At 35.6% G+C, this 21,254-nt stretch overlaps 1 protein-coding gene across 2 annotated transcripts in view; it reads right to left on the bottom strand.

The window, feature by feature from the left end:
- IA-2 (tyrosine phosphatase IA-2) overlaps positions 1-21,254 on the bottom strand; it is a 317,964-nt gene that overhangs the window by 9,301 nt on the left and 287,409 nt on the right. For both annotated transcript variants that reach the window (XM_075297408.1, XM_075297407.1), the window contains 3 exons: positions 6,280-6,333; positions 2,224-2,281; positions 726-2,111 (listed from right to left, as the gene is read on the bottom strand). In XM_075297408.1, the coding sequence (XP_075153523.1) occupies positions 726-2,111; positions 2,224-2,281; positions 6,280-6,333 (1,498 nt within the window). The remainder of the gene's footprint in view (positions 1-725; positions 2,112-2,223; positions 2,282-6,279; positions 6,334-21,254) is intronic.

Here is a 21,254-nt window from a genome sequence, read left to right as displayed (position 1 = left end):
GAAATACTCCTCTACGGATTGGCAATGGTTGTGGAATCAGCCATCCTGAATCGGGACCATGAAGGCATTAGCTGAAGATACTTTGAGGAAAGGATCTATGCGTCTATTGACCATCACCTCATCCATTACGAGGCTACCAATAGTACCGAAACCCAAATACTGCTCTGTGGATTGTTAATGGTTGCCACTCGAAGTCTCCGGATGTAGGGTCGAACATTCAAGGCTTATCAGCTTTAGTAGGCCAACAAGATCGACCTCAGAAGGATCGCGAATTTAGAAAACTTCCTCTTCCTCTTAGAAAACTTTCTCTTCCCACCAGTCCCGTATTTTACAGAGTAGAAAACCACAGTCTATGAGCGAAAAAAAATTTGCGAAACAGGTAATGTGCTAGCTACAACTTGGCATCCCTATGTATCCGCATCCAGCAAAACAATAGGAATGTCCGAAGTGTGGAACCTTACTGACCCATCCGATTTTTTCAATGCAACATAATCGAGGATATCCGCAACGCTGACCATTACTCAACGGCGGAAGTACGCCTGAAACTTAATGTCAGTCGACTGAGTCACAAACGTGACAACAAACCCATGAAATAAGTTCCCTTTATTTGTCCTAAAATTCGTGCTTAGCACACGCAACTTCCCTCGATTAACTCTCCCTCTTTGCATCCCCAGCTTCCGACCATCTCACATCTTCTTCTCTCTCTATAGCCAATTAATACTTACGGGTTTTTAACAAACACATGCGCATACTCAGTGTCGACAGTATGCGGCGCATGATCCTCATCCGAGTGGTTTTTAACGACTTTCTTCTTTTTGCTGGCCTCATTACTGCCCTTGATGTGAGCCGGCAATTGTTCCTTAGTATCGGAATTATTTAATTTTTTCACCAAATCCTCTTTGACAGACGGTGGTGGACCAAGCATGGGTCCCGGCTTCTTCACATCCAAACGTTCGTGTCGTGTAAAACCCAACATATTTGCCAATAATTCTCGAGCCTTCTCCTTACGTTGTTCCTTGTCGTAAACGGCATCATAAACGGGCTGATCGTTCATAGTAATAAGACCACCTTCGGTGAATACTTTTTCGGGACGATGTTGTTTATGACGATGTGGATGAATATTAGATGAGAGCATAGCTTCCTCTTCGAGGGGAGTTAGCGAATTGCGAAATAGACTTTCTTCAATATCTAGGCGAACTTCATTTGTGTCGGTACTATCCAATTTTGGTCTTCTTTTATAAGCGGATAGTTCTTCGACTTCCAGGGGCTGAGAAGCTTCTATATGGCTATAGATAGCAGGCTGTTGCTCAAGTCCCTTTTCCTGGGCCAATTCACGGAAGAAAGATTTCTCTTTGGTGGGCTTTTCAGGGGCGACTCCTTTACGGGCACTTGTACGCTTCCAAGGACCATAGTTTTCGGGGAAATACAATTCGTTGGAATCGTTGGACTCTTCGGGTACATAAATGGGTAATGTTTGAGGCGGCATTGGAACTGTTTCCAATTGATCCATTACCCTTTCCTGAGGCCTTTCATAGGGCTGAGGATCGGGTTCGGAAGCAGCCAACATTTGATATAATTCCAAACGATTTAATAAAGCCTCTTTACGCTCTGCCTCCAATTGGGCTTCCTTTTCCAATTGTTCCTTTTCGATGCGTGCCCTTTCGTTTTCCACAAATACATCAATAACACTTGAAGGATTCATCTGAGATTCGCGATGACGATCAAATTCACCCAATTGTGTCAATTCCAATGGATCTCTACGCTGTTGCCGGTCTTGCATTTGAAGTTGTTGAAATATTGCATTAATGCCATTCGATTTAGGTGGTGAATTGAATTTCTTAAGAGGTGGATAGAATAGCCTATTGGCTGCATAATCATCTTCCGGTGGTATAAATCGTACAAAAGCCATTGCATCGGCTGGTTCGAAATCCGTGGGCATTGGAGCTAAATTTGCACAGAGATTGGGAGGAAGCTGTAGTTGTTTTTGCATCGAATAGAGAGATCCTTGTATGCGACATTGTACATATGGATGATCCCAGCCTAACCCGGCCCCCTGCAATTCCTCGAGCATAGTGGCGAGTAGGCGCGATTGGTCCTCCGTGAGAGGGGTTCTGAAATGAAGGAAATGAAATAGTATGAACATGTGCTCCAGTATTGGCTCATATCCTAAGTGAGAACGACATTAAACAATTTTCATAATCCAATGATAAAATTTCTACTTACTTTTCAATATCCTCCACATCGACGCCAGTGGTTGGTATGCACTTTCCAAAGATGTTGTCTGTCATCCATTCAAAATCATCATCATCATCCGGACGAAAGAGTTATTTAGTTAATGGGTTATTCAGCATCAAATGGAAACAAAAGAAAACAGAAGAGAAAATGTAATACAAAAAGAATTAATAATTGCAACGATTATGACCATAATTGTTGTGATAATCGTAATAATTCACTTGTGTGACTAAAATGAATGAATGGGCATGAAGTGTCCTTAAATAAGTGCTAAATGAAAAATTTGTTTTGGCATGACCAGCGGACGGACGTTGCTGGCAGCACCAAAGGCTATTTGAACTCTTGTCTGGTTTCATCCTTCCTTCCTCTGACAATATTTGGCAGCCTTATTAATTTCATTTATCTCAACTTTTTCAACTGGGCTACGACCAAATTTTACAAATCTTTTCCAGATTATGGCATTGAGTTGGAAGGCAGTGCCTTTGGGCCGCTTGCTGGTTGGTTGTCTCAATTTTTTCGGTTTATCCTGTCCATAAAGACGTAGAAGTCATTTGCATATCGCTGATAATGTGACTTTTTATTGTGACCACGTTTATGCGAAAGCATATTCTAAAGCCACCCTCAACAGAACTGTTTTCAACAAGAGGTCATAATTTAAAGGTTTAGGTCAAAGCTGTTTACATTTTTGTCAGGATTATAAAAACAACATTTTCGTTAAGCTTATGCACACTGCAAAGGATTATTTTAATTTTGGAATAAACAGTGAGCAAAAAAAAAGCAAGATTTCCATAGGCGCAAAGATTTTCCTCATCATAGAGAATGACTGTGTTTTTATATCCATCATTACTAGAGTGCTAAGAAATAATAGGGTTTTTTTGAAAGTGGAGTTTTCTTGGTTTTCAAACAAATGGATTATTTTCCTAAACCGATGGATTGTAACCGGTATGACAACCGATGTTTCTCAAAAGTCATAAAACCGCAAAAGGCGGCCCAATGGAAAAGGAACGAAAACCGATAATCCGTACAAAAAGGTAAACCGATCCACCGGTTTTGATTATTCTACCAATTAATCATACTGAAATGAAGGCGAGAACCAGATAGTGTAACGGACTAGCATAACTTTTATTGATCGACCAGCTTGCTGTTGTCTAAAATAAGATCTAACGACCGCCTCTATTTCCATTTTAGAGTGGTGATAGAAAAGTGGCTGGCATGAGTGGGATCATTAATAGAGGGTCACAGTGTGCGATAAATAAAAAGTCTACAACTTTTGAACTAGTTCTTGTCTATATTGCCACCACTAAACAACTCCTAAAGCAGATTCCCCATGGAATCCAAAGCCGATGCCATGGACAGCTACATGATGATATTGTTTTTGAAGATCAAATAGAGTAGAGATGGAACGTTTCCCTCTTCGGTAGCTCTGGAGCTATGGGGTAAACAATGATCTGAATCTTAAGGGCGCCGCCTTTATTCACATTTTAGAGAGGATTCATTTAGTACCTTACCCAGTCTAAGATGGAAAAATGCTAACATGTCTGAAGTGCATATCGAAACCAAGGCGGTGAACAGCCACAAAGATAATCCTGTTTGTTGCAATCAGTACCAGACGAGTTCTAAGTTCTGCTGATAGCCTCTATTCCCATTTTAGAGAGGTGATAGAAAAGTGGCTGGCGTGAGCTGTATAATTAATAGAGACATCACATTGGACATGCCTGAAGAGAATCCATGAGGATACTGAAGCCCAGGTCATGAACAGCTACAAGGAAATCTTGATTTTGAAGATCAAATAGACTAGAGAGGGAACATAACCTTCTTCGGTAGCTCTGCAGCTATGGGGTAAACTATGACCTGAATCTGAAGTGCGACCGCCTTTATTCCTATTTTAGAGAGGTTTTATTTATTACCTTACCCAGTCTACGATGGAAAAATGAGAATATGTCTGAATTGCATATCGAAACCAAGGCGGTGAACAGCCACAAAGATAATCCTGTTTGTTGCAATCAGTACCAGACGAGTTCTAAGTTCTGCTGATAGCCTCTATTCCCATCTTAGAGAAGTGGTAGAAAAGTGGCTGGCGTGAACTGTATAATTAATATCATGACATCACATTGGACATGTCTGAAGAGAATCCATGAGAGAAGAGCCTGAAGAGAATCCATACTGAAGCCCAGGTCATGAACAGCTACAAGGAAATCTTGATTTTGAAGATCAAATAGACTAGAGAGGGAACATAACCTTCTTCGGTTGCTCTGCAGCTATGGGGTAAACTATGATCTGAATCTGAAGTGCGGCTGCCTTTATTCCCATTTTAGGGAGGTGAACAGCCACAATCAGTACCGGACGAGTTCTAAGTTCTGCTGATAGCCTCTATTCCCATTTTTGAGAGGTGATATAAAAGTGGCTGGCGTGAGTGGGATCATTAATAGAGGGTTCGAAGATAGATGTCACATAGTGGGATAAAAAAGTTCTGGTCTATAGCGTCACCACTAAAAAGACTTCTAAAGCAGAGATCATATTGGACATGCCTCATGAGAATCCATGAGGCTTCTGAAGCCCAGGTCATGAACAGTTACAAGGAAATTTTGAAGGTCAAATAGACTAGAGAGGGAACATAACCTTCTTTGGTAGCTCTGCATCTATGGGGTAAATTATGGTCTGAATCTGAAGTGCGGCCGCCTTTCTTCCCATTTTAGAGAGGTTTCATTTATTGTTTGTTGCAATCAGTACCAGACGAGTTCTAAGTTCTGCTGATAGCCTCTATTCCCATCTTAGAGAGGTGGTAGAAAAGTAGCTGGCATGAGTATCAGTACCGCAGTTCTAAATTCTATCACCTCTCTATTCCCATCTTAGAGAGGTGATAGAAGAGTGTCTGGAGTAAGCCGCATCGTACATAAAGAGTCCATGAGAATACTGAAGCCAACAACAAGGTAATCTTGTTTTTGAAGGTCTAATAGAGTTCATCCATGACATTTTTCAACTACAACTTGTGGAATCAATGAGAATATTTAAGGCGAGGCGTAGGGTAGCTACAATGTATATGGATAGGGGGGGAACATAATTTTCTGTTCTTCGGTGGTCCAGTTGCTATCGGATAAACTGTTATCTTACAAGTGCGGCCGCCTCTATTCCCATTTTAGAGAGATTTTAATTATTTTATCCATCATAATAGGATGGTGATGTTAGTAAGGCATGGAAATATCAATCTGAGACCTCATAAAGTATAAATACATTCTTGCTTGTGCTGAAAATCTCAGTCGATATTGCCAAGTCCTTCCGTTTATCCGTTTCTCCATCGGTCCGTTCGTCCGTTTGTTCAAATAAAAAAAGAAAGATGAATATTGCTCCATAATTATATGGACATTATGAGTGATCGTTGATAGTAGATCTTTGAACGCAACTCATGGCTATCGATACATAAGATTTGCCTGTTTATAGTTCTTCATACTTAGTGCACTGGGCGTGGACCTCGATGTTTTACCAAAAATAATGACTGAAGTAATACGGGGTAGATCACTAGTCTGGTACAGTAATAATAATCGCACATGGAGCAGATGGACGAATTTTCGAGAAGACTTTTTACAGTTTAAGAAGATAAAATCCGTAGAAGACGTCAAAAACCTAGAGAGTATTTTAGAAACTATAACCTGAATATGAAATAACTAATGAAGCAATCGACCTACAACGAGCAACAGAAGGTTGAACGAATATTCCGAAATGATTTGAAGGAGTACTTTTGCTATGTCGGAAGGAAGGATTTCCAGACTCTGAGAGATCTACTGACTATGGCGGAGAATTTGGAAATTCTGCCACTCAACGATATAATCAAGATCATGGTCACCCACGAAAAATATTTTTATTCGTTTCACAATATATATTTTTTTTTAGTTTTATTGTGTATTATTATTCAGTGTATATTGTGTATTATTTCCTTATTTGGCATTTTTGAATTAATTTACTTTTATTTACAGTGGCCATGAACCCAAACCCTTCCATTTCAGAATTTTAGAATATCGACATATCAACATAACAATAAATTCAACTTACCATCGAAGCACACTTCACTACCTTCCAAGCACAAGGTCCGGACAAATTTGCAACCTGCAAAGACAAAGCAAACACACACAAATCATAAATGAAAAACGGCCACTTAAATGTTTTTTTTTTATTTAACCAAAAATTGCACACCACATTGAGTGCCAACAAAAAATTGGAGGGAGTCTATTTGAAAAGGACCCAGCGACGATAAGAGACCATGGCAAATATGACGGGGAGGACACAAACATACTAACACTATACAAAGTTTAAACTATAACACCTACTCTAGCTATTATCCTGGCACTATTTGCAATCATCAGTTTGTTTTTTTTTGTAGTAGTATTGATAATGGGTAGTAGGTGTTATACAAGGGCCTTAATTAATGTTTGCAAAACTGCCAGGATGTTCGTTCATAGCCAACAGTCATGTGAATATTTTTTTTTTTTTTTTGAGCTCAATATGTGAAAAACACATATAGTGAAGTGACTACTTATATTGTAGTGATTCGGTAAATAGATTTTTATGCAAAGGATGTCAAACTGTTGACAATATTTTAGTTAAAAAAGAAGCTTTTAATTTTATGAAAAACTTGTATTAAAATTGTTGTTGAAAAATTTCTATTTTCATAAAAATTTTAAAAAAAGTTGTAGTTTAACAACTTTTTATTTTTCTAGAAAATTTTATCAGATTTTTATTTCTTTACATTTTTCAAAGTTTTTTTTTCATTTTTCAAGTTGTTGGTCAAAGTTTTATTTCATTAGAAAATTTTGTAAAAATTTCTCTCCTACAGAAAATTTTGTCAAAATTTTATTTTTACAGAAAATTTTATCAAAATTTTATTTTCACACAAAATTTTGTCAAAATTTTATTTCTATAAAATTTTTTTGTAAAATTTTATTCCTTTAAAGCCCAGAAAAAAAGCATCGTCCAAAAATGGTGAAAATGTTCTTTTTGGATCGGGAAGTGGTGCAAAATTGGCGCAGAAGTGATGAATTTAACATGGACTTGTCATGGACTTGTCATTTAAATAATTTGTATCATTTTGTTACTTCTCAGTCTGTTTTTTTTTTACCAATTGGAAACAAAAATTCTAAATTTTCCATTAAAAATATGAAAAAACGAGTTATAAAAAAAATGAACTTCCTGTGCAGTTAAAATAAAGAATTTCTTTGGGAGAACTTTTTTAGAAGTGCTTCTAAAGTTGTGCCTTTAGAGGAACTTCCCATTTTTTTGTTTTTTGATGGGTGTATTTGTTAAAATTTTATTTCCATAGAAAATTTGGTCAAAATTGTATTTTTATAGGAAATTTTTGCAAAATTTTATTATTATAAAAATTTTTGTCAAAACTTTATTTCTATAGAAAATTTTGTCAAAATTTTATTTCTATAGAAAATTTAATTTCTAGAGAATATTTTGCAAAATTTTATTTCTATAAAAAATGTTGTCACAATATCATTTCCATAGAAAATTTTGCCAAAATTTTATTTCTGTTGTTTTTTATTTCAGCTTAAAACCATACATTGACTAAACTACAATTGTAGCTTAACCAACAGAGGAAAAGAATGTTTGTCAAATTTATTTGGGCAAAGCCCAATAGACTGCAAGATGGTTGGATGGACGCACGTTTCGGAATTACCACATTCCTCATCAGCATCCTCTACTTGCAGCAAAACTATCAACCAATTATCAGAATAAATTCAGGCAGTTTATTAAACCCAACAAAAACCACACTTGAACCCTCCGAAAAAAGGTTTTACATTGATAGCCGGCTTATGCCGAAATAAATTCGAAACAAACATATCTCTTTTCCTATGCCACTGTCAAATCATCGATTTGAATTCACATGGCTGGGTTTATTTTGAGCGTGCCTCCTCTTCTTTTTCCATTTGTTTTGTTTTGTTATTGTTGGTTCTGTTCTTTAAGCATTGTTGTTGTTTTTTATTTCAGCTTAAAACCATTATTTATTTCTATAGAAAGTTTTGTCAACATTTCATTTATATAGAAAATTTTGCACAATTTCATTTCTATAGAAAATTTTAACAAATTTTTTGTAAAATTTTATTACTATAGAAAATTTTTGCAAAATTTTATATCTATAGAAAATTTTGTCCAAATTTTATTTCTATCGAAATTTTTGCAAAATTTTATTTCTACAAAAAATTTTTGCAAAATTTAATTTCTATAGAAAATTTTTTGTGAAAATTTTATTTCTATCGAAATTTTTGCAAAATTTTATTTCTATAGAAATTTTTTGCAAAATTTAATTTCTATTGAAAATTTTTTGTGAAAATTTTATTTCTATAGAAAATTTTGTCCAAATTTTACTTTTATCGAAATTTTTGTCAAAATGTTATTGTTCAACAATATTTTGACCAAATTTTGAAAAATTGTATTTCTATACAAAATTTTGATAAAATTTTTGCAACATTTTATTTCTATAGATTACTTTTGCAAAATTTCAGTTTTATAAAAATTTTTGTCAAAATTTTATTTCTGTCGAAAAGTTTATCAAATTTTATTTCTATAGAACATTTTGTCAACATTATATTTTTATAGAAAATGTTGTCACAATTTTATGTCTATAGAAAATTTGTCAAAGTTTTATTTCTATAGAAAATTTTGTCAACATTGTATTTTTATAGAAAATGTTGTCACAATTTTATGTCTACAGAAAATTTGTCAAAGTTTTATTTCTATAGAAAACTTTGTCGAAATTTTATTTCTATAGAAAATTTTGTCGAAATTTTATTTCTATAGACAATTTTTGAAAAATTTAATTCCTATTTGCAAATTTTCATTTAAAAAAAAAAATTGTCAAAATTTTATTTCTATCGAAAATTCTATCAAATTTTATTTCTATAGAACATTTTGTCACAATTTCATTTCCATAGAAAATTTTGTCAAAATTTTATTTCCATCGAAAAGTTTGTCAAATTTTATTTCTATCAATAATTTTGTCAATTTTTTTTTTATTAAAAAAAATTGTCAAAATTTTATTACTATAGAAAATTTTGTCAAAATTTTATTTCAATGGAAAATTTTGTCAAAACTTTATTTCTATAGAAAATTTTGTCAAGATTTTATTTCTATAGAAAATTTTGTCAAGATTTTATTTCTATAGAAAATTTTGTCACAATTTAATTTCTATAGAAAATTTGTCAAAGTTTTATTTTTTTTGAAAATTTTGTCAACATTGTATATAGAAAATTTTGTCAAAACTTTATTGCTCAAGAATTATTTGACAAAATTTTGCAAAATTGTATTTCTATAGAAAATTTTTGAAAAATTTAATTCCTATTTGCAAAATTTCATTTTTATAAAAAATGTTGTCAAAATTTTATTTCAATCAAAAATTTTATCAAATTTTATTTCTATAGAACATTTTGTCACAATTTCATTTCTATAGAAAATTTTGTCAAAATTTTATTTCCATCGAAAAGTTTGTCAAATTTTATTTCTATAAACAATTTTGTTAAATTTTATTTCTATAAAAAAAAATTTGTGAAAATTTTATTTCTATAGAAAATTTTGTCAAAATTTTATTTCTATAGAAAATTTTGTCAAAATTTTATTTCTGTAGAAAATTGTGTCAAAGTTTTATTTCTATAGAAATTTTTGTCAAAACTTTATTGCTCAAGAATATTTTGACAAAATTTTGCTAAATTGTATTTTATTTCTGTAGAAAATTTTGTCGAAATTTTATTTCTATAGAAAATTTTGAAAAATTTAATTCCTATTTGCAAAATTTCATTTCTATAGAAAATTTTGTCAAAATTGTATTTCTAACGAAAAGTTTGTCAAATTTTATTTCTATAAAAAATTTTGTCAAAATTTTATTACTATAAAAAATTTTGTCAAAATTTTATTTCAATGGAAAATTTTATCAAAATTTTATTTCAATGGAAAATTTTCTCAAAACTTTATTTCTATAGAAAATTTTGTCAAAATTTTATTTCTATAGAAAATTTTGTCAAAATTTTATTTTGATAGAATGTTTTATTTATATAGAAAATTTTGTAAAATTTTATTTCTATGGAAGCTGAATTGATGGAATGGATTTAGGTAGCAGTCTACTTGGAGAAGAAATGAGACATCACATGAGCCACAAGTTGCCACAATATCGCAATAACAAAATATTATTGTAGAATTGATCACTCCAGACAACCAAATGGGGGAAAAATGAAACAGAAACCAAGAAACGAATTAGGATTTTTTGGATAATTTATGATTTATTTTTCTTGAGCTGTTAGTCTTACCGCAGCGGTGGTTGATGAACAATTAGCGCATAAAAAAACTCTTATATCGGAAGTAACGATTTCAGTACAACTGTCAAAATTCGATAATTATTTAGTACGAGCGACGATAACTAATATTTGTCATTAAACTTGGTTTTTATTGAGATTTTGGTATTAAATTTTAGGGATTCAAATTTTGGGCAATTATTGAAAATGTTTAACTGACATAGTTTTGTACTGTTTGACATAAACAATGCCGCCCGCCTTGCAGCGCCGCTGCAATGAAGCCGAAATGACAATCGTACATCGCCCTTTACTTCCAATCACTACTTATTTCTATAATGGAATTCTATGTAAATATTTCAGGTGTTGAAAAATTGTGAGATAGTTCAAGTTTATAGTTTTAAATTCAAGTTAATGTAAAAAGGAAATCTGTCTTACGTTCTAGGAATTCAAAATGTAAATTCAGCAAATATATCTAATTTATACTAAATATAATGAAGTTCAATTTATGTTAGTTTACATTTGAGTTCTTTGTACTTTACAGAGAGTGCGGATTATTAATTTCTTCTTTCTTCGTATTGTGTTTGTTTCTGTGCGTTATTAATTTATTTAGAAAAGAGACCGTATATAGCCCACCCAAAAACAGTGTTTTGAGCGGTTGGGAGCCCAGGACGACAAAGGATTCCTTCACTGATGATTTTCGCGTAGAGGTCGACACCAAAGATTATATCGACTGGACTTGGTTTAAAGAATTCATTATCAGCCAAAACAATATTATGAAATTTATCCTTCAAGGACTCAGGTATAGGCTCGCTTGGGCTGGACATGGATATTCGGTTGTTCATTTTGAGGATTGATTGGATTTGGACATTTTCATCATGGACGGACATCAAAGTTAATGGGCAAATAGTTTCGTCATCAAGCTGGAGGGTAGTGAGATTGAGATTATCAACAGCCTTTGAAGATATGCAGCTTGCCCGAGCCCCTGTATCCAACAGGCATCGAACAACTCTTTTTCCTTTCTTTGTAAGAATTTTAACAAGAATAGTTGGCAGTAATGTGATTGCATCTTGTTTTAGGATGGCAGATAGAGAAGTACTTTCTGCTGGTGTCGATTTTAAAGAGGGGGATTTTGAAGGTGGTTTTTTATTATCTTCATTTTTTGCTTTAAAGGCTGCTCTAGATGTTGAGGGCCTAGGGCTATTGGAGTTTTGTGTGGGGGTTTTAGACCGAGTTCGGGGATGAGAGTGGAGAAGGGTGTGATGCTTCTTATGACAAATCCTACACCCGGTTCTGGTAAAACATGCACCTTCGGAATGAGTGTGCGCTAGACAATTCACACAGTACCCATACTTTTTAACTATTCGCGCTCGTTGATTGATATTTAGGTCCTTAAACCGTGGGCATCGGCGTAGGCCATGTGGCAATCTGCATATCCGACAAGTGAATAACTTTCTCTCATTCATTTTGCGAGCATTTGTCTTCTTTTCTCTTTTATTGGGCATGGTTAACTATAAAATTGATTAATTTAGTACAGGATTGGACGTAGGTGTAGTATAAATTTCCGAGAAGTTGAAAATGCAAGACAGCTAATCACTTTCGGTAGGTAGGATAACCAATTTTACAATTGGTCTTGTGATTACTCCTCTTTCAGTTTTAATATCGGCGACCCGTACCCTTCTGTCGGTGCCCTCATATATCTTTGATACTCTACCAAGACGCCACGAATTGGGAGGAGTATTTTCCTCTCTCACTACCACTAACATATCTTCCTTTAAATTATCAGTTGGTCTTTTCCATTTATTTCGTTTATGGAGCTCTTTTAGATACTCATCTTTCCAACGAGTGCAGAAATGCTGATGAATCGCTTTAACCCTTTGCCATCGATTAACCAATGACATAGGGGCTTCCCGAATATTGGGTTCGATTGGAGCTAAAACTGGAGAACCTATGGGGAAGTGTCCCGGAGTAAGTGCATTAAAATCGGAAGGCTCTTGAGACATAGGCGACAGAGGACGAGAGTTGAGGCAAGCTTCGATTCTGGATAGCAATGTCTGAAACTCTTCGAAAGTATATTTTGAGTTTCCTGCAACTTTTCGGAAATGTAGTTTGAAGCTTTTTACTCCAGCTTCCCAGAGGCCCCCCATATGGGGTGCCCCAGGCGGAATAAAATGCCAGGATATATTTTGGTGCGCAAAACCAGAAGTTACAGCATTTTTGGAAGATTGGATGAACTCTCGAGCCAGTATTTTTGAGGCACCCACAAACGTGGTGCCGTTATCTGAATGGATATGCAAAGGGCACCCTCGACGTGATATGAATCTATCAAATGCTGCTAAAAAGGACGAAGTGGAAAGATCTGACGTCGCTTCGAGGTGTATCGCTTTTGTTGCGAAGCAAACGAATACACACACATAACCTTTGGTTATGATGCATCCTCTGCCCGCATAGTTCTTTATGTCAAATGGCCCTGCGAAATCAAGGCCAGTATGTGAAAATGGACGTGAGAAGTCTGCTCTTTCAGGAGGGAGAGCAGCCATAAGTTGAGACTGACATCTACGTTTATATAAAATACATGGTTTGCACTTGTTTATTGTGGATTTTATTAAATTCTTCACCTTTGGTATCCAGAACTGAACTCTAATCAGTCTAAGGACTAATTGGTTACCACCGTGAAGCGAAATTTCATGTATGAAACGGACTAAAAGACGGGAGAACTGGCAATTGTAAGGTAATATAACCGGATGTCTTTCATTGTAAGTTAAAGATGGGGATGCGGCCAACCTCCCACAAATTCGCAATACCCCTTCGGAATCACAAAATGGATTGAGGTTCAATAAAGGACTGGACTTAAGGATTGGTCTCTTCAAGGATAAGGACGAGTATTCGTTAGGAAAGTATGCCTTTTGACTAGTCGTAATTAATTTAGTTTGTGCCATGGAAATTTCGGAAGATGATAAAACGGTTGAACTAGTGCGGAAATTAGAGCGATACTTCGGATGTGTACTATAGTAGAATCTATATATATACGCAATTACTCTCAGTGCCCTGGAGAATGAAGAAAACCTATTAAGGATATCTTCGAATTTTTCGAAAAAGGCGAAGTTGACTTTTATAGATTTACGTTCTATTTGTAGGTCCTCCGACGAATAGTCCGTAGTAATGGGCCATGAATTCATGGGGGCTCTAAGCCAGATTGGCCCCTGCCACCATAGATTAGTATCTAAGAGATCAATAGGATAAACACCCCTACTCGCCAAATCTGCAGGGTTGCATTCGGAGCTGACATGTCCCCAATTGCAGGGGTTGGTAATCTCTACAATTTTCGATACTCTATTAGCCACGAATGTGGCCCAAAAACATGGGGGTTTAGATAACCACGACAGTACTATTGTTGAATCTGTCCAACAATATACAGAATAACACGCAATGCCCAGTTGTGGAATTATGCTATCTATCATTTCTGCTAATAAGGTAGCACCACATAATTCCAAACGAGGAATGGAAAGAGTTTTTATTGGCGCCACCCTAGTTTTGGATGAAACGAGAGTTGTCGAAATACCTCTGTCAGTCTCGATGCGGACGTAAAGAACTCCGGCGTATGCCTTCTCAGAGGCGTCACAAAAGCCATGAAATTGAATATTACAATTAGGAACATACTGAAACCATCGAGGAATTCTTAGCGAATTGATTGCCATATATTTCTCACGAAATAATTTCCATTGAGAAAGAATTGCAGGAGGAATGACCTCGTCCCACTCTGTCTTCTCTATCCAAATTTTCTGCATTATTATTTTCGCAATTATAATACACGGCGATAACCAACCAGCTGGGTCAAAAAGTTTCGAAATTTGAGATAAAACCTCTCTTTTGGAAAATGAATTCGTCTCTGGGAATGGTTGTGTAGAGAAGTAAAAGCAATCAGACATCGCATTCCAACGAATGCCTAATGTTTTCGCTGTGCTGCGGTCATTAAATCGTAAAAAATCGTCGCACAACAGATCTTCAGATGGAATGTCAGCTATGACTTCTTTGGAGTTCGAAGTCCATTTCCGCATTTGGAAACCTGCTGAACCCAGAGCCCGCACCAATTGATTTCGCGCCTCAATTGCCTCAGCAATTGAATGCGCTCCCACTAACGCATCGTCCACATACATGGACTTCCGTAGAATATCGCTCGCCAAAGGATATACCGATTGTACATCGTCAGCCAATCGTAAAAGCGTCCGTATCGCCAAATATGGAGCGCAATTTATACCAAATGTCACCGTTTTCAACTCGTAATCCTGGATGGGCAAATTAGGGTCTTTCCGGAAAAGGATTTTCTGAAATCGGGAATGGTCAGGATCTACCAAAATTTGTCGATACATCTTTGAAATGTCACCATTAAATACAAACTGGTAGAACCTCCATTTCAAAATCACTACTGTCAAATCGTTTTGAAGTACAGGCCCAGTGTACAAAACGTCATTAAGACTTGTACCGTTGGATGTGGCCGAGGAGGCGTTAAACACGACTCTTACTTTTGTAGTCGTGCTCTCAGGCTTAATCACAGCGTGATGTGGGAGATAATATAATGACCCGTTTGAAACTGAGGAATTGGGTATTGAAACCCTACGCATATGATTTAATAGGAGGTATTCCTCAAGGACATTGTCATATTCTGACTTCAATGCTGGAGTTCGAAGCAGACGAGCTTCATTCCTATAGAATTGGGCCAAGGAGTTATTTCTGGATTCCCCAAGATTGACTATATTTGGAAAGTTCTCCCTAAATGGGAGAGAAACTATATAACGGCCATTCTCGTCACGTTTTGTTGTTCGGAGGTATAATTCCTCACAAAATTCGTCCTCTGGGGATAAGAGCCTTTTTCTTGGAAGTTCCTCCACCTCCCAAAAACGAGAAATCTCTTTGTCTAAAGAGATTTCGTTGAAATAGGAAACAACAGTAGATGACTTGATATCGGATTGGATGGGTCCCATAAGGATCCATCCAAATATTGTCTCTTGGGCCAACAATGTGCCACAGACGTGATTCTGGATACCAGACAACATAATAAGAGGAAGGATGTCTGCACCGATGAGTATATCGATTTTGGAACTCTTGAAGAAGTGTGGATCGGCCAGTGGTATATCTGGAAGCGTCGGAAGGGAATCGGGATCTATAGCCTTTGATGGTAGGCTTCCCGAAAGGTGCGGTACTACCAAAGCCGTTGTAGAAACTTCTGCGCCATTACTAATAGTAGAACGCAAAGTAATGTTGCATTCCTTTTGAACTGACGCAGATAGCGTATTGTTCAGGCCTGAAATATTTGCATTGGTACGTTTAGATGGAAGTTTGATTAAATTAAAAAGCTTCTCTGCTATGAATGTGCCTTCAGACCCCGAATCAACTAAAGCTCTCGCCTTGTAGGCAATTCCATTATGAATTATATTAACAAGAGCTGTACCCAGCAGGACACCTCTACATTGGGATGAAAAACAGGACAGAACATTGCTACCTGGAGAATTCGTGGACTGTGAGGAATACGATATAGATGCAGATGTAGAGGTATTCGCCGTCTGGTCCTGCCCTGAATTCGGTGTGGATAAAGTATTCGTACTGGTCTCCTCTTTATGAAGAAGTGTGTTGTGCTTTTTCTTACACTTAAAGCAAGAAAACTTGCTTGTGCAATTTCTAGCTGAGTGGACTCTCGAAAAGCAATTTATGCATAGGTTGCTTTTCTTTATCTCAGTGTATCTCTGAGTGGGTGACATCTGTAAAAATTTCGGACATTTACGGATAGTATGGGCCTCTTTCGGGCATAAGTGACACTTAGGCTCAGTAACCTTTGTCTGGAAAGCGCAAATGTTACTCGAACCTTTTTTAGTCATAGGCCTGTGTATATTCTTTTGGTCCGGTTTGAGAGTAGAAGCATTAACATTTGCTGTTTTCCTGATTTCGGACACGGACTCAAGCGTTCTGTGTCTGTCCGTCAGGAAAGCGTCCAAATTAGTCCACCTAGGAATGGTTGATTTATTTGAAAGGGTCTGCTCCCATGATGTGAGAGTTAAATTTGGGAGGCAATTGGAACATACGAACACAAATATGGCATCCCAAGTCTCGACATTTACCTCATACAGCTTTAACAAGCTGATGCAAGAGTTGATATCTCTTTGCAATGTTTTGAGAGCCGCTGGTGTTTCATTTGGAATGGGGGAAAGACTGAACAACTTCTTAAGCTGAATGTTTATTAAGACCCTCCTGTTTTCGTAACGGGAACAAAGATTTGTCCAGGCTACGTGAAAATTGTCATCTGTCAAGGGAACTTTGCTCACTATGTCATGAGCTTCTCCTTTTGTTTTCTGTCTCAAGTGGAAAAGTTTTTCCACTGAGCTAAGCCTCGGATTCTTCATGCACACTGCATTAAATATATCTCGAAAGGTGGGCCAAAGCGAGTAGTCCCCACTGAATATGGGTATCTCGCATGGAGGTAGCTTGAATCCGAAACTAGGCAAGGCGTCCGATTTTGGGACTGGAGTAGTAGAAGCGGAGAGTTCATCTATAAGCTCCCGTAGTCGCGTATTGCAGCGGCAATAAGTGACGTAAGCGCTGGTGTATTTATGCCTCACAGTGTCGCGTTCCGAGCATTCCCCAGAATCATCCTTCGAATCTCCCTTGGCGTTATCTTCGCCCTCATTAGCCTGTTTCTCCTCTTCAATATCAGCCAAACACAGCTCATAAGCATATTTAAGCCTTTCCCATATAGAGGTGAGTTCCTCCTTGTGCACTTCGAGTGAGTGGACAGAAGACATAGGAAAGTCCTTTCCATTCAAACTTGCCTCGAAGACCACAAGGTTATCGGCAACCCGAATGAATCGATCCAGTGACATGTTGAATGAACAAAGACAAGTCGTGGGGTAAAAATGGGACCCGAGACCTAAGGATAAATCCCTTACCAAGAGAAGTTCCCAAAATCGTAATCGTGAGGAGAAACTAGAGGTAAACTAATATATATGTCCCTTTCGAAAATCTCGAAAATAAACGGATCAAAAATGATACAGATTTAAGTTTTCCAAGCAGCTTTCTACTAGTGAGACTCTCTTTTGTATCAACTAATCGACAGGATACCAGTAGTATGGTAAATGCTGTCCTTAGCTCGAAGGAAATTATATCGAGTAGAAATTTATAAAGTATATTTTTTATATACTGTATATAATAAATAGTATACTTCGCATAAAGTAGAAGTTTTCCGGTCAATGAGAAGAAATCAATGCCCACATAACCGAACGTAATCGCCAAAAGTATACAAAAGAATTCCTCTAAAGAAATGTATATAAAGTATATTTTTTATATACTTTATGTAGTAAATAGTATATATAGAAAAGCGGAAATCTTCCGGTCAATTAAAAAAAATAAAAATACAACCGAACGTAATCGCCAAAAATATACAAAAGAATTTCTCTAAAGACGGAAGAAAATCATTAAAAATATCTGGACCAATCAAACATAGTACGACAGTGTCAGGTAAACACTGATTTCATAAAGATGCAGTTTCAACGAAATTCACACTGAACCGATTAAAAAGTCCCGACAAATTAAAAACCACTTCAATGTAGGATTCACTTGAAAAAAAATATATATCTCCGTTCATAGATTAAAATTCTCAACCCACACCGCAACTAGATATTTTTCGTAAATTTATTTACATTGAATGTATAGATAAAAAATAAAAAATCAATCCAAACTAAAAATGTTGATGTCAAAATCAACAGGTTTGGAAAAAGTGTGTTGGGATGCAGAAGACTTTCAATAGAAAGTATACGAAAAGAAAGTAGGCAGTCAGCTGGAAAGGTCGTTGAACTTTGCTGATATTTCGTTCCTATTGAAACAAATAAAGAAACAATATGGAATTTGGAACAAAACAAATATATTTATATGTGTGATGGTTTCTACCGTCAGAGAGGAGAAATATGCCGCTAATATGCGAGGGGAAAACAAGGACAGATATAGGTGAGTAAGATGGTGATATATAGCTAGGGATTCCAAACTATGAATTGTTTATATCAATTGGCGACATTCGGGTAACCTCTTGAAATGTACGTAAAAGTTGTTCCTGAAAATCAATTGTAAACAAATTTCCAAACCTATTTCCAAAAACAATTTATCGTGAAGAATACAATCATCTTAATGCTATAGTCCGATATGTGGAAATTGAACATGAGAACGTACTTCTCTGGAATTCATGAATCCTCTAAATATTATCTCACCAAGAAGAAAATATTGGCAGTAAATAGTCAGAATTGACAGCCCTACTAAATAGGATTCTTAAGTATGAAAGATCAAAGGTGAATTGTATGAAACTAATAAAATATGATGAAGCGATGAGGATAATTAAAGAATTTTAATATCATAAATTTTCTAAGTAAATTTCATATAAATACAAATTAATATGCAAGAGAATCAATAGAAAAAATTGGGAATTTATACAAAACAAAATAATTTTATCAGATACCGTTACAGAGAAAAAGTGAGGCAAAAATAAAAAGAGATTGAGAACATAGAAAAAAAATCATAACCGCCTGAAAAAGAATATTGATACATACATACATTTCATGCATTATAGTCGCCAGATATCAATATAACATACCTATGCTTCGCTGTCAAATTAATGAATAAGTTTTCTTAGAAAAGGCTGTTAACTGAAAATTTGGCATAGAAAACCTTCAGTCTTTCAAAAACTTTGCCAAACTCACCCGAATGTGCTGCCGTATCTGTTTTTTATTTTTTTTGACGATATAATCATATGATATAAATCATATGTTGTACTTTCTTTTAATTTGCATCTATTGATTTTTTTTTGATTAATTTTAATCACTCGGTGGACAATCTTTCATTATTTTCGATCATTAGAAAAATGTGTCGAACTTTCCCTTAGGCCAATATTTCGTTTGCCAATATTTCGCACTAAACACAAACTGTCGTGAACGAATTTTCTCGTTTCATTCTTTAATTTATATATATTTTTTAATAGAATTATTCCGCGTGTTTAGTTGACTTGCACATAATCGCACTCTCGTTGCAACTGATTGGAAGTACAAAGAATAAATGTAAACTAACCTGTGCGTGGTGATGATTCTCGTAGAGTTTGTGATCTGTGCTGGAGTAAGAAATCTCTGTGAGTGTCTCCCACTAGCAAATGTCTCCAAAAACGCGTGGTAATCCGGTTCGAATGGGACCAATGAATTGATGGAATGGATTTAGGTAGCAGTCTACTTGGAGAAGAAATGAGACATCACATGAGCCACAAGTTGCCACAATATCGCAATAACAAAATATTATTGTAGAATTGATCACTCCAGACAACCAAATGGGGGAAAAATGAAACAGAAACCAAGAAACGAATTAGGATTTTTTGGATAATTTATGATTTATTTTTCTTGAGCTGTTAGTCTTACCGCAGCGGTGGTTGATGAACAATTAGCGCATAAAAAAACTCTTATATCGGAAGTAACGATTTCAGTACAACTGTCAAAATTCGATAATTATTTAGTACGAGCGACGATAACTAATATTTGTCATTAAACTTGGTTTTTATCAGGGATCCGGAGCGGAGCGGAGCGGAGCGTGGAGCGGAGCGGAGCAAGCCCTTTTTTTGCCGGAGCGGGAGCGGAGCGGGAGCGGTATTTCTAAAACCCGGAGCGGAGCGGGAGCGGAGCGGTTTCCAAATGAAAAACCGCTCCGCTCCGAATAAAATATTACTTGAATGAAATGTGTAACTTTGAAATTACACTGTGTAGGTAATTTCAAATTTAGCTAGTACTTAGCGTAGTGTGAGTAAACGTTTAAAATGTACGATATGTATTTTTGTACGTACGTACATTGGGGAAAACACAACGTGTTTTTTAGTAATTGTTTTCAAAAACGGCAAATGTCAAAATATATATCTAGTATGTGTTGTAAAAGTAACAACACTACTTTCGATCAATTTCATCCCGTATTACTACAAAGATGTTTGTAATGAACGTCGAATAAATGCAATTAAACGATCTTATTTATATTTAATTTTTTAGTTTTCTACACTGAAAAAAATATTGTCGTGAAGTCAAAGATTCCATGTCCTTAGAATAAGAATGCAAATTTGCTTAACATGGAAGACGCATTTCTCTAAAATAAAGTTTTTTCCTCGTCCAAAAGTCAATAAACTTTTGAATGAAGTTGTAATGTCCTTATAATTAAGTGATTTTACTTAAAAATGTGTATCATAACATGAAAGATAAAATTTTTGAGGTAAGGTCAACGTGACTTTAATAATTAAGAAAAATTCTTTAAAATTAATAAAATTGTCTTTAAATTTGTTTCCTTTTTGCATCTTGCCTACAAAGCAAAAAATCGTTAAAAAATAAGACATGTTTTTCAACACTTTATTTTAAAGACGCTTTTTACTTGGAACATAGCATAATTGTCTACTGGAAGTCGAGTCTTAATATGGAAAAAAAATAACTCGTTAACTCGTTTTTAAAGGATTTTGATAACAACTGACGAAAAAAAAATCTAAAAAAATTAAAAATTAACATTTGCTTCCTAGAAACAAGTACATAACCCCCAAATTTAAAAGAGAATTACGTCTTTAAAGTATCCTTACTTGTATTCTCCGCTTCTTTGGCTCGGAATTAATACCCAAACTGTTAAAGTAAAGACAAAATCTTTGGAACCGGGCATGCTTTTTTTCATTCACATTTGCTTTACTATTGTACTATATCCTAG

This window comes from Haematobia irritans, chromosome 2 (genome assembly GCF_050003625.1).
Source record: "Haematobia irritans isolate KBUSLIRL chromosome 2, ASM5000362v1, whole genome shotgun sequence".
Taxonomy (NCBI): domain Eukaryota; kingdom Metazoa; phylum Arthropoda; class Insecta; order Diptera; family Muscidae; genus Haematobia; species Haematobia irritans.
This window is presented reverse-complemented; position numbering and strand designations above follow the sequence as displayed.